Raw genomic sequence first — 24,096 nt, 5'->3', positions numbered from 1 at the left:
AAGCCGCAATCTAGCCAAGAGATCTGCCAGAGAGTTTAACAAATCAGGACCCGAAAACATTACATCATTAACACAAGTTCCTCGAAATTCAGATTGTTTTAAAGCCTTGTTCCTTAAAGCAGCAGCTCTATCTGACGCCAACACAAAATTGTTAGGTAGATCAATATCTTCCTTCAACGGAACAGGTATCTCAAATCGACCATCTTTCAACTCAATATTCGGTTCGACAAGTTCTCTAGCCAAATTATCATTGCGAGACAATTCACAGGTTTCATTTTGCAAAGTCAAATCCTGAATGACTTTATTCAGGTCTGCTATTTCCATATCGCGAGACTCAATTTTACGCTGAAAGCCAGAGATGACATCCGACTCTGAAGACGTCTGCACTCTGCACACTTTAGCAACGCTTTCAACTAAGGGTGACTTACCACCACAAGCCAACCAACCGAGAGGAGTGAGTAAAGCATGCGGTTCACTGCGATTTTCACCAACACGTTCTTCTTTTGCCCACATCAAATAAGCGTTGTCATTGCCAATCAGTACATCTACAGTACTACAATCATTCAAATGAAACATATTCACGTCATGAAAATGACGGAAACTACTTAAATCCTGCTTATGTGGTAAAGTCTTAACATCGTCAGCCCAAGCTGGGTTAACCACCGAGGTTATATCACAAAACAGTTCATCAGTCTCTAACGATTGGATGTTGAGTTTAACAAGGTCAGCACAAGTAGGTTTCTGACCAGCCAGAGTATCCATTTTAAACGACGCTTTATCATACGGTTTAAGACCAAGTTCGCACACCAAGTCACTCGAAACAAAGGTCAACTGCGAACCAGGATCATGCTGACAATACACCAACTTCGATTTGCCAGTCATTGGATTCAAAACACGAGCAGCAGTAATGCGGTTAAAGGCTGCTTTAACATTTCCAATCTTAACATTACGCACAGGAACTCTGGCACCAGCATCATCTTTACCGACCGAATCCAGAGAATCACGTGACGTCACATAAAAATCATGCAGAAGAAAATAGTGTTTCCTATCGTTGGTAGGTCCACACTTACGACAGTTATTTGCATGATTACAGTCTCTAACCATATGCTGGCGCAAACAATTCAAGCATTTGCCAGCTTTCACAATGACATCTCTCCGACCTTTAGGTGTCAAGCGCAAAAATTCTTTACAATTAGACAAAAAATGATATTCAACTTGACCACGTGATGAACAACAAAAACATGCCGGCAGGTCTTTTCGTCTAGCCTCACCACCGCGCGGTGCGCCAACAGCAGTCGAGTACTGCGAACTTCCTGACATGACATTATCATGGGGTTTTACAGACGTCTGCCTAACCGGACATGAAGGCAATTTTCCTTTGCCAAACTTTTTAAAATGCTGCGACTCACCAGAATCGCCCATTAGCATAATGCTAAAATCAGTCGACTTGCGCGTTTCCTCTCGTACTACAAATTCAAACAAACTCTGAAAGGTAGGTTCCTCAGTGCTACCATACTGATCACCTAAAAAGTCAAGATAACGCTGCTTAGCGTCAAACGGGAGTCGCTTAGCCAAATCCAAAACAAAACGTCCTTCTAATTTATCACGCTGACCATAAGCTTTCGCGTAAAGCAAACACTGCGACAATTCATCTTTAAACTCTTTCAAATCACTGGAAGAGATAGAAGTCAATTTGCTACCATAGCGATACTTTCTAATTTCTGGTTCTGCGAAAAGACCTCCACGAACTCCAAAACGTTGGGACAAGCGAGCTAACGACATTTCTATCCTGTCTTCCTCTGACAAGCCAGGAGTGTCAGAAACCAAATTAGCAATCGTTTGTGCAGCTGTTCTAACACAAGCTGCTTGCAACAAAGTCAAACGAGTTCCCTTAAAGGGCGAAGCTGCCATCAAGGCCATAACACGATTTTTAAAGAAGACAAATGGCATATTATTACCATCGTAACCAATCAAGGCCGCCTTATCGAAAAACGTCCTACTATTTTGGTATTCAAAAAAGCAATCCTGCTGTTGAGAACTCGATTTAGCGGGAGAAGACAAGCTATATCCCTTAAGGGGCTGAGTGGGCTCAGTCACATGCACAGCCCGATCACGATCCTCACACACGTTAAAATCAGGAGACGCGATACGCCTCTCACAACCACCCAAATTACGTGTAGCTGGGCGATCAAAAACTAGCGGAGCTGAAAACTGTGAAGGGGGCAAAGCATTACTGCTAATGGCGGCCCCGTGACCTGTACGCTCTGGGGGAGGAGTTCGGTTGTAATTTGCAGACCTTGGCTCTACAGCCTTCGGAAGACCCTTAGCCGCGGCCCCGAGACCTCCTGAAACAGCTGGAAAACATGTGGATTGTACAGGTCCACTTACGGATTGAACAGGCGTCTGGAAAAGGTTAGGTAAATTAAACTGTGATTGATGTTCACTTCTGGAATGCCTAGAAAAGCCCTTCCTAGAGCTACGCCGGGAGCCCAACTCAGAACGATATTCAGCTAAAACTACCTCTTTACGTTGTTCGGCCCTCAACTGAGCGTCTTTGAGTGCGAACTCAGCAGCTCTAGCTTCGGCTCTCGCGGCGGCCTCAGCAGCTCTCGCTTCGGCCTCAGCTCTCGCGGCAGCCTCTGCTCGTGCGGCCTCAGCAGCTCTCGCTTCGGCCTCAGCTCTCGCGGCAGCCTCTGCTCGTGCGGCCTCAGCAGCTCTCGCGTCGGCCTCAGCTCTCGCGGCAGCCTCAGCTCGTATGGCTTCAGCTCTTGCGATGGCCTCAGCAGCTCTTGCTTCGGCCTCAGCTTGGATCTGGAGCTCCTCTCGTCTTAACTGTAGGTTAATTTGTGCAACTATCCGTGACGAGCTCTCAGACATCCTAGTGCTTACATTTGAGGCGCTATCCTCAGGATGTATGTCAGCATCCAACCTATCTGAGAACTCACTTTCTTTTTGTTCGAAGTTATTTTTTAACGAGTTAAATTCGGGATCTACCCTATCACGAAGTTCTGCCAAGATTGCAGAGTTAACAATTTTACTCAAAAGAGCATGGAAATGCCGTAATTCCTCTTCTAAAGTAAATAACTTAGATCTAAAAATTAACAGTTCCTGCTTATCACTCAAAGAACCTAGGGCTACAGAAAGTTTCCCAATTTGAGTCAAAATATCCCGTCTAAGATGCCGGGCCTCTCGAACTGACTTAGCCTCATCGTTAATGGGTCCCTCCCCAGAATGGCCTGCCCGACCGCAAAGAACATCATCAGGCTTAAACTCAGTCGAGTCGACGGCGGTCGAGTCCCTGTCACCACCGAGTGTAGACATATTAAATGTTAGGGCTAAATTTAACAATTAAAAAATTAAGTTACACAAACACACAAAATTACAGTAGTTATAAAAAACTTAACTGCAAAGACCGTAAAAATACAAAAAAGAATTTAAATGCACGATACCGTAGCTGTACGAGTATGTGAAGTCCAAACGTCCACAAAACTTGCTTGGATTCTTCCACTTGAATCTTCAAGCACAGATGGATTGCCTTTAATCTTCTTTCTTGCCAATGAATGTCAAAGTTATTTTTTTTCTGTACCAAACTGAGAAGAAATGTCTTTAATTTTCTTTGCTTCTTTAGACTACCAACCAACAAGATCTTCTTTTATTATTTCTTTGCTTCTAAGTGCTTCTTGGCCTACCAACTAACTAACTTCGTCTTTTATTTTTTGCTTCTAAGTGCTTCTGTGCCAAACACTAGACAGAGAATCGTCTTTTATTTTTTATGGTCACAGCGGTAAACCATAATCTCTTCGTGGGAAAATTGTAACGTAAGATTCCCAAATCCGTTCGTCTGCATGCAATGACCCAAAAATAAACACACTTTCGAAACGTCTATTCAAAAGTGTATTCCAGTAAAATTAGCCCGAGGCTATCGAAATGACTGGTGCAACGCCGTACACCTAAAAACTGTCACTACAATACAAATTACTTGGTTAAAAGACGGAACCTTTGTCCAGCTAGCAAGCACTAAGCCAACAGTTAAATGTGCGGCCAACTTTCAAACAATCATTTTACGAATGACCAGAATAGATATCAATATCTCAAATTCACGTAGAAAGTAACTGTGACGCAATAAATGAAAGACAATTATGAAGTCATTCCAACAGGTGTTTAAAGCTGATGTAATATTTCCTGTTTAAACAGGCCCAAACAAGTCCAAACAAGTTTGACACAAGTCTATGAACGATGGTGCAATTTTGGCACATTTTCTAGCAACTTCCATGACGTAATATTCAGTAGACTTGAACGGTTTTATATGACGTTTGATTTGTACAGAGATTGGCCGTAACAATGGTTTAAGCATCTGTTAAATAGTTTAAGCGAGGTTTTTAGCTGTCACGCAAAGTGCTTTTGATTTTTGCGAGTGCGTTCTCATTCAGGGAGCTAAACAGAAACAAGCAAATCACCACTAATTTAGTAAAGGCGGACACTTGCATGCTTTTTATTTTCATGGTTGACTGATTTCACCCTACTTTTCCACTATTTTTTTGAGGGATTCCTCCTCCGTGACGTCATCGCCCGTTTAACCAGGGCGGGAGCATGTATACCAGCTCCCAATTGGTAATGTTAACTTCAATGTACTTATTATCTTTATTGGTTTATTTACTGTGGCATACCTGTAATTAAAAGATGAATAAGCACTCTGCTTTGCAACATTTCATTTTTTATTATTATTATCATCAATGCAACTAGAGATGTCTTAAAACCTACAAGCCCCACTCAAACATCTCTATCTTCTGTTGTTTAGATAAATCTTAGGTGGCTTTAATTAGCAAAATCAGGGGTGTGCAACCTTTGTTACAGGAGGGCCAGATATAAATAATTGGGTGAAACCGCGGGCCGCATGTTTAATTAACATATTATTTCTAGTAGTTGCAGGCACAAAAGAGTAGTTTTTTTTGTTATTCATGTTATTCTTATATTAGGGGTTATCTCCTTCCAGAAATAATAAGTTAGGACGCATAAATTTCTGAAGAAAACTGCTATTCAAATTTATTGTCACACTGTCTTCAAACGAGCTCAGTGAGAAGTTTGCAGCTGGCTTCTTTTCCTGACGGCTTTTTTCAAATTTACTTTAATGGAAGTGATCGCAATTCGAAGTCCATTTTTCAAGTGTTGGCCTGTCAGGCTATCTTTAAATGTAGCAAACCTAGCAAACCTCGCAAACCTAGCAAACGTAGCAAACCTCGCAAATCACAAGGTTGCCAGATGGTATTTTTTTTAATTGTATTTTTTTTATTTCTTGGCGTTTTATTTATCGAGTGCATTTTTTTTAAAACCCTTTTGATTATGTTATTTGTTTAGTGTTGATGTCTTATTTTTATCAGTAAAAAGATATCAAAATCTCTGCTTTGTTGGTTATGGTTAGTTTTGATATAAATACGTTTAAAGCAATGCCTTTGCGATCAACATTTGTGAGATGTTGAAACTTGAAAGGTAATATTAACGCAATTTATATTTTTCAGTTTTTTCAGTTCAGTTGTTTTTATTTCTAACCATCATATCAAAACAATACACGTCAACTTCGAGAATCAGTACTTAATCCCTTAGACCATGGTTGGGTGAGTTCACTAATCAGTGGTTCTCTAAAAACCGGGCTGCAGACGATAAATAAAACTTAACTTTTGCAGGTGACCGTAGTTCCTGGGCTACGCCGTGTGACACAAAAGGAAGAAGTTCCTAATGACAAGTTTTTGTGTGTGTTTAGAATGTAAGGAATATTTTGTAAACGAAACCGGTTTTTCCAAAAGTTTTGGTCATTTGAAGTGTGTTTAAAATGCCTATATGCTTTGGCTCCTTTTTGGGCTACGATACTTGCAAAAAAAATTGGTTTGAAACGTGTTTTTAGCTGGGTAATTTTGTGGAATCTGGCAACTTTACAAAGTTTGCTTCTTTAAATATAGCAAACCTAGCAAACCTCGCAAATCTTGAGAAAGGTTTCTACAATTGATGGCCGATGAGGTTTTCAACTGTTCATAGTTTGCACCAAATAGATAGGCCTAGACTACAGACAACCTTATCATTACTTGCTGCTAGTCTAAATCTATCATCTTTAGGGAGACTATGAAAACCTATTGCGGTAGGCTTTCAAATGCAGAAACCTTCTCAAGCTTTGCGAGGAATTCGGAGTTCGCGACATTTAAAGACGCCCGCTGAGAAAACCTCATAACACAAAAAATATTTTCCCGTAATTGTACAAATGTACAAACCTTGTGAGGTTTGCTAGGTTTGCTACATTTAAAAGGTTGTGTATTTTTCAGTGAAATTGATCTGACATGTCTGACAACTTTTGGGATCTAATTTGTGTTTTGTTTGATTTCTCTGTTTTTGTTTTTTTATGTTATGTTCATATACAATCTTCTCATGTTTTGGCTTGCATTTACTAACCCCCACATTGCGATTGTAACCTTATTCAACGTTTCATTATTTTCTCTAAGTGTTTTCAGTATAATTTTCATTGGTAGTATTTTTTTGTAAAATACGGTACTGCCGCCGGGGTGGAAGCTGACTTGGTGACCTCATAAGGTCTTTCGCTTCCTTCCTCTCTCACTTCTATGTAATGTACCAATGTATTTGTCGTGATAATTTGAGAAAAAAATAAACCAGTGATTGATAGTGATTAAAGAAGCAAACCTTGCAGAGTTGCCAGATTCCACAAAATTACCCAACCAAAACACGTTTCAAACCAATCCCAAAAACAAACCATTTTTTTGCAAGTAGCCCAAAAAAGAGCCAAAGCATATAGGTATTTTAAACACACTTCAAATGACCAAACCTTGGAAAAACCGGTTTCGTTCACAAAATATCCTTTACTTTCTAAACACACACAAAAACTTGTCATTAGGCACTTATTCGTTTTGTGTCACACTGCGTAGCCCAGGGCTGGAAGTACGGTCGTCTGCAAAAGTTAAGTTTTATTTATCGTCTGCAGCCCGGTTTTTAGAAAACCAGTAATTAGTGAACTCACCCAACCATGGTCTAACTAAGGGATGGAGTACTGATTCCCGAATGTCTGACTACCAAATATTGCGTTAATATTAACTTGCAATAGGCTATCTCACAAATGTTGATCGCAAAGGCATTGCTTTAAATGTATTTATATCAAAACTAACCATATCCAACAAAGCAGAGATTTTTATATCTTTTTATAGATGAGAATAGAACTTCTGCAACATCAACACTAAACAAGTAACTTGTTCAAAAGGGTTTTAAAAAACATGCACCCGATAAATAAAAAGCCAAGAAATTTAAAAGAATACAATAAAAAATACCATCTGGCAACCTTGTGGTTTGCGAGGTTTGCTACGTTTGCTAGGTTTGCGACGTTTGCGAGGTTTGCTAGGTTTGCGAGGTTTGCTAGGTTTGCTACATTTAAAGACGGCCGTCTGTCAGAACCGATCAATAGGGAGATTTCATGACGCCCGTTTTAGAAAAAAATGATCGCACAAATACGTTGAGCCAAAAAGTGCCATTTTTGAAATGTGGAAAGTCATCTTAGTTGAAATGTTTTCGGTAAAAATCGCCAAGATTCATTTTTAAATACTTTTTGCTTTCAAATCCTTTTTCTCTTGAAGATCAATCAGTTCAAGTTGGATATCAGCTGGTGCTTTGTCAATGTCCGTGTTGAATGGCGAAGAGAATATATCAAACAAATGTTCATGAGATTTGAAGTCCTTGAAACGAGCCAAAAATTCATACAACAATTTTTCAAATTTAGTTTTCTTCTCCGGATGCATTCCATAGTCTCTCAAAGTTGGAAAGTGGAAAAGATGTCCTGTCTGTATGTGAGCTTTCCAAAGTCGTACTTTGTTCATAATGCCTTTTATGTGACCATACATTTTTAGAAATAATTGATTAAACTACCATTCAACGTTTTATAGGCAGAGAAAACTTTTTCTCAAACCGTAGAAAATTTCATGATCAGATCAACGCGTGATGGAAAGCTACAGATAAATCTGCATCTGGCATTACAGAGTCCAAAAAACAGTGTTGCAGAACGCGTTTTCGAGTATTAAATTCTCATCAGTGCAACTACGTTCATGAACGCAATAACAACGGTTAACTTTAAACTCAATACAATACATTATAAGGACACAATCTCAGTGTTCAATTGAATATAAATAAATCCAGAGACATCAGAATAGAAAATTAAATACAATGGATTGGCGGTGGCCGGTGGGAGACTTCTAAAATGGTTAACAGAAGGTGCGAAATCTACAATACTCCACTCCACAATGAATTGTTCAAACATACCAGACTAAACTAAATTACCGTATAAACATGTTTCGCGGGCCGCACACAATTCAAAATTGGCACATCTTCGCGGGCCGCACGTTGCACACCCCTGAGCAAAATTATTCCTTGTGCTGTTATATGTTTAGACTGAAACCTTTGTCTTTGCGTGATATATCAATTTGAAACTGTGGTTTGAAAAACTGTTTGCCTCCATACGCATTGTAAAGTAAAAGCATGGCAACTGCGGTGAGTATTATTTTATTATTGTATTTATTTCTGTAAATTTTCTAGTATATGTGTGTTATTCCAAACATATGATATACCCGGGTATTATATATTTAGTTACCATCTCCGCTTGAAGCAAACTTTCATCTGCCTCCATAAATCAGTTTTGAACTAGTTCTGTTCCAAACATAATAATATGATAATAATCATGTTTAATTTTGCACCCATTGTGACAACATACAGTACGCTGCAATCACAGATGCAATACAACAGGAAGCAGCAAAGTGACATAATGGTCTTTGAGTCAGCTGCTCCCAATATTTTGGCATGCCATTCAGTGTCTTTGTCGACACACAGCCATGTGCTTTGGAATGGTGTTGAAGCCACGTCCTTTCACACAGGTGTTCTCACCATTCGGCCACGCAGCCAACAAACATTGACTTTGTCATAAACTGGAAATATCGCTGTGCTGCTAGAGTTAGACTTTCACTTTGTTTAATTATTAGCAGTGGCTCTATCAAAGAGTGAATATATACCCAGTTCCTTAATACTAATGATGCCTTTGATTAACTTAAATTTAACCACCTTAAGATGTTTATATTGGATACTTCACAAACTCTGTTTCTTTATCTTCATTTTGCTTTGAACAAAGAAGCTGCAGTCAACTTCCCTGCTTCCTATTTTCGTCATCCTCAAGTTTCTTTTCGTTTTCACTATCTCTGCAAATTCTTTTCAGTCCTTTCTCATTCTCCTATTGCAAACTTAACATGTTAAACTCTAAGTGTTTGCTGAAGATGCCTATCATACTCTGTTTTTTTTTTGGTCATTTATCGGTCATTGACCGATTTTTTAGCAAAATGTCCGAAAAAAATATAGTCAATTTGGTCAAAATGTCCAAAAAAAAAAAATAGTCAATCGACTAAAAATGACCGAAATAAATAAAAAATGGCCGATTTTTTTCAAGTCATTTTGGACAAATGACCGAAAACCCTCAGCGAAAAAAAAAACAGATCATACTCCTCAAAATGTTCCTTTTATTCTTCAGCTCCTTCACAAACTTTGAAACAATAATTATATATATACTGCACTACCTAATATATATACATTAGGGTGGCTCTTATTTGGCAAAAAATGAAAAAAATTTGAATTTTGTGTGGGACACCCTTTTAAAAGGTGAGATTGTCAGAAAAAATAACTCCTGCAAAAAATTTTTGAATTTGAAATTGATTTAGAGGTGGCCCTCCCCCCCTAAAGTGATGCGCCCTCCTCGAAAATACCAAATCTGCATATCTCAAAAACTGCTTGAGCTAGAGATACGGTTTTTGTGTCAAAAGATGCAGAAAGCATGATTTCCTATCTGCTTTCTGAACAGTGATTGCGTCTATCTTGAGTAGAAAAGCAGTTATTTAGAAAAAACCTGTTTTCGGTATTCTAGCACAAAACAGTGCTAAACAAGTATTGTGGCCCAAGCTATTTAATAAACAAAGTTCATAAACTAACCTGTAAAACTGGTAAATCAATAAACAAAATAAGTATTCCTAAACTTTTATGCATTCATGAATAGCTAAAATGCCCGTTTTTTATCACATTCCTTGGAGAAACTCCTGAGCGTGGAATCCGCTTTCAAGCTTCAGGTGCTATGCATCGCACTTGTTGGATGGCGAAGGCGATTTATGCAAAAAGCTTGGTCTGCATTTATGGTATCTGTCCGAAGAAATAGTTGGACTAGCCTTGTTTGATTCTCGATTGTCTGTGGAAAGTAAAAAGCTAATGGTGGCAACCATGTTAGATGAAACAGGAGAACGTCCACCAAGGAGACCAAGCATCAAAGTAGCTGCGTTTCTTAGCAATAAGGGTCTAGAACAGTATTGCACCTCTAATTCAAAATGGCTTCTTCGGCTGTTGGGTGAAGATGAAGTAATAATTATACTTTCAAAGGATCCTGTCATCCTGCTCATTGGACTGAAGATGGTGCATTTATTCAAGCTTTACACATGGCGAAGAGACTTTCAGTAGTGAATGACAGAGCAGAGAGAGGAGTTGCTCTAAGTCTAATCCAGGATTTTAACAAAATCTTAACTGAAGATGAGTACCAACTTCAGTTTCTTTTGCAAGTTGTTACTGAACACAGGAAACTGTTTCCAAATTCCAACAAGAACAATATTGTCGAATGTCGATTCTTCTTCATTTAAACCTTCTTTGTTACTCCAGGGGTCAAGGGCTCTGTCTTTTACCACTCTTGGGCAGTGGTGATGCCGTTTAGATGCTTGAGCAGGTGTCGAGCAGCAATCCTTTGATTCGTCGTCCAGTTCAAGCAGACCACGCACAGTCACACACCATTTGGCGCAGTTACAGATGGTGTGATCTGTGGTTTGTTCCTCTTTGCCACACTCACAGATTGCGGAATGCGGATGGAGCCATCCCCCATTTGTGCATGTTGGAGCGGAATAGTCTGACTCCAGTACGTAGGCGGTTGAGATGCACCCAGGCCTTCCTTGGCAAATTATACATTCCGGTTGGATGGGGGCTGGTGTCGGAGATACAACCTTAGAGTCTTGAGGAGTTCTTCTTCTACTCTGAGCTCCATTTGTTGTCCTCCCAGGTAGCCGCGCTGATAGATTGGTCTTCAGCGGTTTTCATCAGGAGTTGTGCGTTACATACAAATGGGTGTCTCGATTTCAGTTGCCGAGGATGCTCGATTGCTCACTCACAGACTCGTAGAGACTTGAGTGGAGCAAGTGGTTGGGGTTCGTAGTGCGACGAGAAAGAGACAGGATGGTTCTTTGCGACGAAACTCAGCTGGTTGGTTGCCTGCAAGGACAGGGAAATTGTCCGATGGTGTAGGTCGCAGACATCCTGTCACGATACGCAAGGCAATATGTAAAATATTGTCGATAATATTGCTTCTTCCAGTACTGACCAGAATTACATTTTGAAATGAATATCGTTACCAGTGTTCCCTCTAAGGTGCAAAAATTAAGACAAAAAAAACAAATTTTGTAGACGGTTTCGTGGTCACAAAAAAGGTTGTAAAATCAAGATTTGGTCAAATGCGTTTTTTCTAAATAACTGCTTTTCTACTCAAGATAGATGCATTCAATGTTCAGAAAGCAGATAGAAAACCATGTTTTCTGCATCTTTTAACACAATAACTGTATCTCTAGCTCAAGTGGTTTTCGAGATACGCAGATTTGGTATTTCGAGGGAGAGCACAGAACTTTAGGGGGGGAGGGCCACCTCTAAATCAACTTCAAATTAAAAAAAATTTTGCAAAAGTTATTTTTTCTGGCAACCTCACCATTTGAAAGGGTGTCCCAAGCAAAATTCAAAAACTCAATTTTAAGAGCCACCCTAATATACATGATGTAATAAATTACCATTTTTAGTACCAGTAGTGGTTTAAAAAAAATCCATTTTGACCTGTATTTTAAACAAGATGATTTGATAGATTGTTATCAAGTTGGAATTGGGTCACATTGCTCAAATAAAAGATGTGCCCCTGCCTTCTGGACATACTCATGATTGGATGGTATTTGTTAAAGGAGCAGATGGAATGAATATTGAACATTTTGTTGATAAGGTACAGTATTTGATTTTTTTATTATGTTTATTCAATTGTTGATTTGTGAAACACTATTTCTTGCAATCTTTTTTCGGATGATTGTGTGTACAAGTTTTGTTTAACTTTTATTACACATATGTTTTCAGTTTCTTTTGATGTCATAGCCAAAACACAGTATCAGTTGGCCACTCATTTAATATCAGACTTGAAATTGAATGAGTAAAAGTATTAAACGCGAAACATGAATATATATTTCCTTTATTGTAAGCATACCAAAACAGCGATTGGATTGACAGCAGTTCAGTGAAAGTACTGATTTCTCACTGCAGATTAATTCATAATCACGCCAAAGCTGAAGTAAAAGTTTGGATATAAATGTGCATTGATAGAAAACAAATAACCATGAATTTCTTGAAATAATTGGAATTGCCATCGAGAATAAGTAGAACTACGTTATGCAGCACTAAGACAGAAATTATTAATACATCTTGCACTACTGTATTTCCAAATTCAGCATCTTTGACATATTTATAATGTCCTTCACTTTACCAAGCCTAAGCTAGGTAAGAAAAATAGTGCCGTTGATTGTATTTTTTACAATGTGTTGTGTAGGCTGTTCCTTTTCATTTCATATAAAAGCAGCATTGGAAAAGATCATCGGTGTTTTCCTTGATGTTTGCAATTTTCTTTTGCAGGATAATTCATGCAACTTTTGAATGTTGTTGCTGACTTGCTGTTCATGAATTTTGGTTTTTGACTTCTGTAAAACTTTTCTTCCATTGTTTAGGTTGTGTTTTGGTTACATGATTCATATGACCCTCCCAAGTTTGTTGCAAGGTATCCCCCATACCAAGTGAGACAGACTGGTTACGCCGGATTTAACCTCCTCATTGACATTCACTTCAAAATCACGGTTTGTTTTATTTTTTTGTGTTCAATACAATAATATTTGTTGTCTGATGACTGACACTAAAGAGTATTTGTATAAACATTTATTCAGGAGTGTGAGTATCATAGTCATACGCAGTGCTAAATTATAGTCTCTTTGTGGAGTGACTTAAGTTGTGGTATGATTTTCTGCGGTTTAAACTGTACTTGTTTTCAGAAGAAGGTCTACAAATTTTATTTGCAGAAGTGTGTTGTCGTATGCCGTAAATGTCGTTGTATTTATTCTTGCATCCATATTTTTACTATCGGTAACGAGCTCTTTTACAAAACTATTCTCAAACTAATTGATCCCATAACTAGGCCTAGTGAGTGATGCACCGGAGGCAACGTTTTGGCGGTGCTTTATGGTAATGCTTACGGTCCTTTAAAATGGTTCATTCAGGAATTATAGGCTATTGGAAATTTTTGATTCACTTCCTTGAACCCATTTTCATGCTTACGTATGTCGTTTAAGACCAATGTTACAACCAACCTGTGTAATTCTGTATATACTGCATATATTTATGCATCATTACAATACCTCAATGATACATAAAATTAGACTAATTCAAGGTCATGAGCTGACCACAGCCACACACACAGTTGGCACACACACCTCTGGGACGGAGCTGGAAGTTCTTCCATTACTACCAATAACTATTGATCTTAATATTGACTTGTATTGTTGCCAATACTGTATATCCAGAGCAAAGACGCGCATTGTGATTAACTGTTTCCATGTGTCTAAACGTTTTCTGTTTTTTCATCAGTCTGATCCCAAGTATGTACGATTTCATTACGACCTGTTTTTGAACAATGAAAACATGCCTCCCGTGAACCACACAAGAGTGGAAATGTTAACTTTTAACAACCCAGTGGAGGAGTTCAAAAGAAGACTTTTAAAAGCAGGAGGTAATGTTGATAAGTTTTTATATTAAAATATCAACTAGTTAGACAAGATTTATGAAACGACTGGATGTATTCTCACTCAGTGTTACCAAGTCCAGGACTGCGGCTGCAAATTTCATTCGTTTTGACCTGTTATGCAGTATAGCAACTCAGATCAATAGAACTTGCCAGTAGACAAACATGTTTCTATTCCCATCCAAATTCCAACCAACCAAAAACAGACGTAAATGCAAAAATAAAGTTTTAAAAGCCAATTGCTCGACATGGTACCTTTGCAGGAGGATAAAGTGTAACTAGTTTTAAACCTCGGCTGGCCACTTAGAAGGTTTTAGTTATTTGGACAGCCTTGCTTTAATACTACCTAATTATTGTGATTTAGCTTGAATATGAAAGAATATGCAACGCTTTTACACGTTTTTTTTACTTTACAGGTGAATTGAAAGCTGTGGATGTTAAGGAAAAGAAGCCTTCAAAGGTAACTTTTTATTGCTCTTTTAACAAAAAATCATTTTCTGTTGTGAGTAGGCTACCAATCTTTTCTGTATTGACAAGTGACGATGTATTTTAAATATTTAGAAATCGCATCGCAAGGAAATCAGCAAGCAAAGTCGTTCAAGCAAAGAAAAAAGTAAGTACTCAAAATTTTCTGTCTATTTCTTTATGAGAAAAAATTTGCAGTTGACAATAGTCTTTTAAATAGAAAATGTTTGTGTTTGATTAACAGACAACTTTATGTATATATTTTTGCCTTGAAGAATAGCCTATACAATAATTTAACTATCATATTTGAAAACCTGTTTGTTGTCTGACTGTAACGTTCACAGTTTTGAGCATAAAGAGGTCGTGACCTTAAGATTGATGGCGTCATGGTCTGATACACATGATCAGAGTTGCCAACTTAAAAATCCGTGATCTCTGCAGATGATCACGACAAACCGAGATCGAAACCTCATCGTGCGGATGTGAAACCTTCCAAGCATCACGGGAGGAGTGAGGAGAAGAGACGGAATAGTGTCGGGGATGGAGAAATTGCCAAAAGGAAGAAAAATGAGGTAAGAAATATAATATGAAGACTGGTTGAAGTGTAGCACCCAACTTGGGAGTCTGAGGATTGCATGTGCACGATTCCACATTTTGGTCACTGATATCTAAATATGTTTAATGTTTGTGCAGGAAAAATCTGTTGGGCAGTCAAACCCCTCAAATAGTGCAGACTCGAAAGTAAAGGAAAAAGAAAAAGCGAATAAGCTGAAGGTAAGTTATATGCAAAGCAGCTCTTTTCCCGTTCTATAAATCTACTATCCTGATCATGACTGAGGCCTTTCTTCAACGATTAGGCAAATAGATTCAGAATTAACTTAAGGAAATCTGGTGGTCAAGAAATCTGCAATTTTAAACTTCTGCTTTTCAACCTTCGTATGTCTTGAGTTTAAACCTCGCTACAAGGGTGTCATCTTCATACCCGAGATCACTAACAGCATTCAAATCGTTTACAGTGGAGCCTGGTTTTCAAAATTCTTGTTATTTGGAAAACATCGGTGCAGATTGTTTGATAATATCTGTATCTGGTACTCGCACAATAGCAACTTGCTGGGGTTGTGCGAGAACAATGCTTTTTAATTCATCCTCAACAGCTTGCTGCTTCCGTTATTCTCTTATTTCAAGTCATATACCGCTGCGTTAAGTATGACATATCTTTATAAAGAAATAATCTATTCTCGGTTCACAAGCTACACCTTTTATTGTTTTATTCGCCGACATCGCATGTAGCTGCTTAGTGGAGTGCTGAGTTAATGTAAGGGGCAAGAAAAAGCATTGGTTTTCAGGTTTGTATTAATTCGTGTAAACCCAGCACGTTTTTTCTTTTAGCAATTCAACAACGCTGTAGTGATGTGTAATTCACATTAACGATTGATTTAATAATAATTAATCTACACTAGACGAGTGAGTTTACTTGTACGTTAGATAAACTGGTCAGTTGATGGAGGTTCTTCGTAGAATGAATTCTCTTGCTTCCCCAGATCAAAATGGACGATTCCGTTGCAGCGAGCCTGTTCCCCCGTGAGGATAGCATAGACATTAAAAAGATGAAGAAAAAAGAAGTTCCCTCGTCCAAGAAAGATGATCAGAGAAAAGGAAAAGAAAGAAGGTATTTTCATTGCTTTGCGCATTGAGCATTTTAAGGTTAAAAACTTATATACACTGAAGGGGAACATCCAGCGAAAACAATCTTGGATTTTTCAACATTTCAACGTTTTGATTTTCTTTTAAATCGATTTACCACACGATAATATGGGTTGATTGTATGGCATTAGCAATTAGCATATGTATAGCAAGTTGCTTTAAAGTACATGTACAACTCTCTTTTCTCGAATATTCTCAGTGAGAGTCTCATTCACTCAGCTATTGTTCTTTGATAAACCCATGACAAGTTTACTTCGAACTAAACCCATGACAAGTTACAAGTTTACTTCGAAGCTGTAATGCGTCAGGCCGGCTCCATCTCTACGCCTGTTGTGAGACTTTGTGAAAAATTGCTGTTTTTTAACGTCACAGCAAATTTCAGGTCTGAAGTAAAACTTCCTAAACAAGAGAAACCTGAAGCAGTGAAGTCAGAAAAACCCGATAGAAAGAAAAAAGAAAGGTCTGTCTACGTGTTCTCTATTTCCGTGTTTACAAGTAGCCTACTGTATTTCAATGATATTTATGTTCTGTCACATCTTTTTGCAATTACTAGTTAATCGTGAAAGGAAGGGAAATCCCCGACATTTTTTTAAAATTTTTTGCAGATCATATAATTCACTTCTCTCAAAGAATCACAATTCTTAAAATGATGTTTTTAGTTTTAAATTGATGCTAAAATGATGGTTTTGCTTGGTAGGCTGTTTTCTTCTAAACACGATTGTTCTGCTCAAAAGGCTGATATCAAACCGATCGATATTAACATATGACGGAAAACAATGTTGACACTAGAAATACCTCGACTTGAATAACTCTTTATAATTAAAAATATTTTTATCACAGTTTTGTTTCTAGGAAATCTCCGGATTTGCCGAAGCAAAAAACAGTTGAAGAATCCAAACCTAAAAGGCGACCCCGTCCTGTGTCGTCATCTTCCGACAGCGGCAGTGACGTCATCACCAAGAGGCAGCCTGCCATCCTCTCTGACAGCGATTCAGACGTTGAGCAGGCAAAGAAGAAAAGAAAACTTGAAAAATTTGAACGAATCAAATCACAAAAGTGGGTAAAAAAAGAAAAAAAGCAACCTAAAAAGCCCGAAAAACGATCTGCACCGGACGTGCCTTCTCGCGACCACCGTTCAATGGTAACGGCCGTGGATGCCACCCATACCTCACCCGGTGATCACTCTATCAATCAAACTGCGAAAGGAAAACACAACAATTCTCTAGAAGTGTCTTCAAAGGGTCAGTGCCTTATGGTTTTCAGTAGTATTATTATTTAATTTTAATCGGAGGTGGTTGAATTCCAAAACTGACGGTCCTGATTTGGCTGTTGGAGATTATTTTAAACCGTATCCTAACAATTTGATCAGCAATTTTGATTATTATAGGCTTCTACTGATAAATAAATTGTGCAATGAAAAATATTGGCGCTTTTAGAAGATCTTTATTTGTTTGGTTTTCTAACGTTTCGCTTTCGTTGAAAAAACGTCTTAAACAACACCTCTTATTTTTTGTAGTCTTATTTGTTTTTATCTTCAAACTATGTTCTTGTCGTGCTGTATGAACTGTGATAACTTTTTATTTCGACAGACAAAACATTTAAAAAAAATATATATAATATAATAAATAAGTATAAATAATAATAAATAAATATAATGAATAAATAATAAATAAAATGAATATATTTCGACAGACAAAAAATCAAAATCCAAACCTCCGAGTGAAAAAACAAGAGTGACACCATCTGGGATCAAAATTCACATCAAGGACGTGAAGAAAGAGACTCCTCCTCCTCTTCATCCAACAAAGAACGAGAGAGGGGGAGACACTTACCGGTACTTGAATTAACCTTGGTTTGCTTTTGCTCATCACACTGTGGTTCATAAAGTGACGTGGGCTTGACTTTTTTTCACATTTTGCAGCTCTGGAACCCCCTCAAGCAAAGGAAGAGGTCCTAGCTCTGAAAAGAAAGCTGTTAAGCCACTACAGCAACAGTTGCCTGGTAGAAAAGGTAAGTGACAGACAGTTAGCACTGTTCATTTGTGCTAAGCCGCAGCAATATATTCGTGATATTTTTTCTTTTAATATTTAGATATGAAAATGATGGATTCCTCTGGTAGCAGTGATGAAAGTGATAGTAAGTTATTTTTTGTTTCTAAATAACACAATCAACAAAATGACTACTTGTAGTATATTTTGCTGTAAAATGAAGGTAATGAGCATGAAGTTATAGAAGGCAATATGTGTGTCGTTTCAAGGCTGAATATGTTGCATTCGCTGCAGATCTAGCAAGTAGTTGCCAAACGTCCAGAGTGAACGTGGTTATAAAATGCTGCATTTTTTGTAATACAAACGAATTTATTGTCACACGAGTCAGTTCAATCATAAACAGCTAAAAATCAACTTCGATCAGCTGGCAGCTAGATCATGTTCAGTTAAACTTATTCAAATAGAACATGAACTTTTTGTTGATTGAACTGACACGTGTGAAAATAAATTCGTTTATAACTGAGTCGTTCATATCAAGCAGTGTTGTTGGTTTGACACCTGTCAGAAGATATTTCATTTTCTTGATTGCATTTTTTGTAGGTTCGTCTGTGACTTGAATTTTTTTTTTGTTCTTTTGCAGTTGAAGAACATTCACCTCGAAAAGACGTGTTCAAAAATCCAGGTAATTTCTTCGTCTCATGAATGGTTATAAGATTTATGCCTGACTACCAGTTGCATACTTCATGCTTCAATATTGATTATTTCTGCATTGCTGCATTGTTCTTATAACAACATGACCTTTGGTCAAACTCAAACGTGAAAGTGAAGTTTACCAGTGACATGTTCCAAATAATTTTTCAGTTTCTCCCATGTCAGTTTCCAGTCGATCATCATCGTCATCATCAATAAGGGAAGTTCCCCAATTCGATAACGCTCATGATGACGAGGAGCAGGCCGACCATGCGAATTACGACCTTCCCATGTCACCCGGCCACTTTGCTGCTGATGACAGGTAAGAGACTTCGCCGTGTTGATTCATTATCTGAAGGTTTTTGTTGTCTGTTGGAGCAATAGCTTTTGCCACAGATGCCATGCTTTGCGCAGCACAGCAAGAAGCCAGTTGGATACAAATCTCCACTTTTCTTTCCGTATGACAACAAAACAAGGCTGTTTGTCTAATATCTGTTAAAATTATTCAGTTTAAACGTACTGCAATAACCCTGCAGCACGCATGACAAAGTAATATAATACACACTTTGCTTATCTAAACGGCAGCCTACTTCGTCCACTCCAAGGCTATCGCAATATAGAACATACTGAAGGCAGTCAAGACACAACAGAGGGTTGAGCATTATAATACTATATTTTGCATATGTACAAATTAGTTTTAAAGGGCGGGGAAACCCAAATTAACTTTTTGCGAGTTTTTTTGTTTCAGCGTGATGTCATTGTGTACAACATGCGTTTTAGCAAAAAAAAATCCAAATTTTGTTGCCCTCGTCTCGCTAAGACCGCTTTTGTTTGATACCCGTTTGCGAGGTCTCGAGCGCATCAAGCTGTGATGCTTTTCGCTGTGACGTCACAAGGTACATATAGTTGTGGCCAAAAGTTTAAGACCAGACTTGATTTATGACCATTTTTGCATTACTTCAAAGTACTGCATCATATATTGTTTCAGTTGCATCATCTTATATCTGATGCAGTATTTTAAAGTAATGCAAAAATGGTCATAAATCAAGTGTGGTCTTAAACTTTTGGCCACAACTATATGTACCTTGTGACGTCACAGCGAACAGCATCACAGCTTGATGCGCTCGAGACCTCGCAAACGGGTATCAAACAAAAGCGGCCTTAGCGAGACGAGGGCAATAAAATTTGGATTTTTTTTATTGCTAAAACGCATGTTGTACACAATGACATCACGCTGAAACAAAAAACTCGCAAAGTTAATTTGGGTTTCCCCGCCCTTTAACAGTCGAACGTTTTCGGCTTAACTTAGGCCCTCATCAGGAATCTGAAAATATTTATAAAATTGCAATAAATTTCACCTTTTCGAAGGTAACTGGCTAACTGACTACAAGCATCAAGAAATACGCGGCGATTAAAAGCAACAGTTTATAAAAAATATTTTAAAACAGTTATTCAAACCGTTTAAGGTGGTAGATCAAGTCTGAAAATTTTTTTCCGGATGTTTTCTCACATGCTGTAGCAAACTATTCAATTATTTTGGCCTTTTGTTCAGCGATGGCGAATCGAAGGTTTTTGAAAGCCCGAACCATTCCGAAGGCCAGCTTGACACTTCAGCAGAATCTAATATTGACAACAACAAACACATGATGCATTCAGAGTAAGAAGATTGCATGAAACACCTAAATTGCTATATGTACCCGCTGATGCGCTTTGGTGTAAAATTTTCTTTAAAGCATTAGATGTAACATTTCGAAACCAATATTCGTTCATCGAGAGTTAATTTTGTTTTACTTTGAAAGGTTATCGTCGGCTAAATATTGCCAAAACGTTCGTTGAAAAAACCTCCATTTACTATTTTTCTACAGACAAGATGAAGCTATTGATAACGAACAGGTTGATCACCCCCTTCTAGTTGAGGTGGGCACAGGCACAACACTAAATGTCTACCCGGAAGTAAACGAAGAAATATTCGAGGAGCTCCAAGAGCTTCAGATGATGCTGGCCACCATTACGGATTTCGATGCGACGAAAAAGGTATGACGATTACTTTGTTGTGTCGCTGTCTTCATCATTATCGTGACCGGGAACTATTGAAAAATGTTCTTACTTTAATCACAGGTTTTTCTTATTGATGTAACCCAGGTATCAAAATCTGTCCTTTTTACATTGAGTTGACGTTTGGAAAACGTTGAATCATTGTAAAAAGGACGGATTTTGCTACCCGGGGGGTACCTTTCTCATTTGGCTTGGTGATCCCTGGGTGGTCAAACGATGCACATTTGTCGCGTTTTGCAAAAAAAAAGAAAACTGACCATATTTAAAAAATATGATTTAATATAGTTTCGATGTAGATACATCATAGCACATGATTAGGGAACTGTGTTCTAGCTAGTGCAATTCGCTGTTACCACAGCGAACTCGTACCATCAGGCTAAAACAGGTCGTTAATATCTGCATTGTTGAGTAAGCAACGCTCATGCTGCTAAAAGCGAAACTCAATCTATTATATTGAAGATATCTCACGATATCTCACTCACAAAAAGATTCACACGAGTCACTTCAATCATAAATAGCTAAAAATCGATTTCAATCAACTAGCAGCTAGCTCATCTTCAGTTAAGCTTATTCAAATAGATAGAATTCAAACAGAATGGATTCTATTTGAATATGCTTAACTGAAGATGATGTAGCTGCTAGCTGATCGAAATCGATTTTTATCTATTTATGATTGAACTGACTCGTGTGAAAATAAATTTCTTTACATTTTGCTAAATCAGCGTTTTTCACTCAGATTGTTTCGATCGTTCGAAAGTCAGGCAGCTACGACATGGATGGTGACGTCATGAACTTTGACCTGTGCTCTCTCAACAAAAAAACGATTCGAAAGCTGAAGAAACACTTGATCGCCATCACCAGATGATAGAAGTTTATCGCCAACCTTGCTTCACGTCCAACGCTGCAGATGCAGGTGCTCTCGCTCTATTGCTGTCAGACCAAGGAGGTTTCCTACGTACAGGAACGCAGACAGTCAACTTGTTTGAGCCATTACCTTTATTTATGCTTGGCATCGAATGCTTTCATGAGTTGCATTCTCCGACGACTTAAAAGTTCAACATGGGAACTTTTACACCAGCATCTGTGACTCCTGCTTTTGAAGCCTTGGAATTATCAGTGTTACAATTCGGTTATATATTTTTTCGATTGCACTCATTTGTCATTGGTTTCTCTTTCACGCTTCAATGAATTTACAGAAATTTTTTTCTCACCTTGATTAGTTTGGCAATGCTGGCCCTGCTTAAAAGCAACTTTTGCTAGATGGGTATTCTACAACAGATTGCTACAATAGATTGCCTTTGCCAAAATGTGCAACTCTTTATCCCGTATGAAACAGGTCTATGAAATAGACCGCACCACGTGTGTCTTATTATCCGCTTGAGATTAGATTTGTTAGAATGAATTTGAATAATGAATGATAAAAACAAATAATGAATTTGTTGGAATCGTTTTATCCTTACTACAGTTTTGATGAGTGGTGCGCCAATATTTTACTTTTAAACAACTGATTATTATATTTTTCTCGACTTTGTGCTGTGTATCGTTTCTTTAAACCTTAGCTAATAAACTTCCTTAGGCCCGCCATGAGTGAAAAGCGTTTTCACACGACGGACAATGTTTTCGTACGTTATCGACGTTTTCAACGGGGTTTTTGTCTAAACAATATGCTTTTTGCTAGAAACATAAAGCCAACATTGTTTGGTTTCTCCAGGCAAAAAAACACAAGCACATTTTTATCGCTGGAATAGTAATCTCGTTTTCTTTGCCATGAATATAAAATAACCACTCCCTTTTTGTTTCGTGTTTCTTTTATAAACGTAAAAATCGTGGCAAAGCGTAAAGAGCTCAAGTCGCGTCTTTTGATTTCAGACTTAACGTGTGAAACAGCTGCACACTTTCCGTTAGATCTGACGCTTCGCAACATTCGCGTCATCGTTTGACGTCATTTTTGTAGTATTATTTTGCGAGCTAAAGTTACGTTTTGTTTGAAATATATTGCGTTGCGAGTCATATAGAATCTTTTTCAACGGAGTGTCGAATTTAGATTTGAATTTTTTTTGCCGTTTTTGTAACTTTACTTGAACAATGAATTTAGTAAATTTACAAATCGTTGTCTCTAGCAGGACTTTTATATGGTTTTAAAAAGTCTTTAAGTAAACAAGAGCTTAAATCTTGGTATGTAGGCTACCAGCAGAACATATAATTGTTTTGTACAGTAAAGTTATAGCTATTTTGAATGCAAGTTGTCTTATCAATCGTGTCACGCGTTGAAAAACAGCCAACGGAAGAAAATATTTTGTTTATGCAATTTTTGTGTTCAACGTGAACAGTTTCACTCAGTTGCTTTATTTTTGTTTATAATATCGGAAACCCCCAACTTGCAAAATTGCTTCTTCACATTGATCCAACGTCTGCCGACGTTAAATCGATATAAAAATTACCAATTTTGTTAACCGGGTAGTTTCACTGTATTAGGAATCATCTGGTGCCGTAAACATCCGTCGCTTGTGGAACAGGCTTGCAACAAAGTGTGACTGCTCCAGGAAGTGAGTGGGATAATTTTTACTCCCTTCATACTTTGAGGATGTGTTTTTTGACATTTTCAAGATTTTTTTCTGAAAAGGAAAAAGATCTTAAAAATTGCCTCCGAAAGAATTGTGTTACTTTGTTACTTTGCATCTTATTTTGGTGAATAAATTATTCACCAACAGTAAAATGACTTTGTCTGTAAAGACCGTGCAGTTGCCATAGCGCCGTAGCAGGTTAGTATCAAAGAGTGGAATGAGCAGAAAGCTTCACAGAGAATTTGCAAAGATGTTGATTTTATTTTTATGTATCCAGATTTATGCATGTAAGTTTAGGATTGTAGGAGGGTAGGTAACATTTGCATCCAGCTTGAAATCAGACATTCTGTTTCTTGCCACCAGGGTATGAAATGAAATGGGAGACGTTTTTTCCATCTTCGATCCTGAGATTTTCTTCCATTTCATTTCTATTCCATCTTAGAAATCTTCCATTTTATTTACCATTCATGCATTTACGAGCTAACAGCAAAGATAGCCTACATGCCAAAACATAACAAATGTTTGCTTGTACCAGTAAAAAGTTTAAAAATAGTAGCCTATGTTCAATATGTTGGATCCATAACCAAAAAACAACCATCTTGTTTTACCGTAGGCTACCGGTAGGCCTATAACTGCTATATAGTAAAAGCTCTGGTAAAGATGATGATAAAGCTTTTGTTAATTCTTTCAAAGGTACGGTAGCCTA

General features: G+C 37.9%; 1 protein-coding gene across 3 annotated transcripts; it reads left to right on the top strand.

The window, feature by feature from the left end:
- Positions 1-8,430: 8,430 nt before the first annotated feature.
- LOC145771993 (uncharacterized) lies at positions 8,431-23,529 on the top strand. 3 transcript variants are annotated; one of them, XM_082583792.1, is made up of 19 exons: positions 8,431-8,532; positions 11,960-12,091; positions 12,861-12,986; positions 13,771-13,912; positions 14,341-14,384; positions 14,486-14,537; positions 14,831-14,961; positions 15,083-15,163; positions 15,931-16,058; positions 16,476-16,553; positions 16,946-17,334; positions 17,786-17,927; positions 18,015-18,103; positions 18,185-18,229; positions 18,722-18,763; positions 18,958-19,093; positions 20,324-20,428; positions 20,637-20,805; positions 21,563-23,529. In XM_082583792.1, the coding sequence occupies exons 1-19, from the start codon at positions 8,521-8,523 to the stop codon at positions 21,689-21,691; spliced, it is 2,172 nt and encodes a 723-aa protein (XP_082439918.1). In that variant the 5' UTR covers positions 8,431-8,520; the 3' UTR covers positions 21,692-23,529. The 3 variants fall into 3 exon arrangements, with proteins under 3 accessions (XP_082439918.1, XP_082439917.1, XP_082439919.1); XM_082583791.1 differs by having other exon boundaries at positions 18,943-19,093; XM_082583793.1 differs by lacking the exon at positions 18,185-18,229 and having other exon boundaries at positions 18,943-19,093.
- Positions 23,530-24,096: the final 567 nt, after the last annotated feature.

This window comes from Aplidium turbinatum, chromosome 6, assembly GCF_918807975.1.
Source record: "Aplidium turbinatum chromosome 6, kaAplTurb1.1, whole genome shotgun sequence".
Taxonomy (NCBI): Eukaryota; Metazoa; Chordata; class Ascidiacea; order Aplousobranchia; family Polyclinidae; genus Aplidium; species Aplidium turbinatum.
This window is presented reverse-complemented; position numbering and strand designations above follow the sequence as displayed.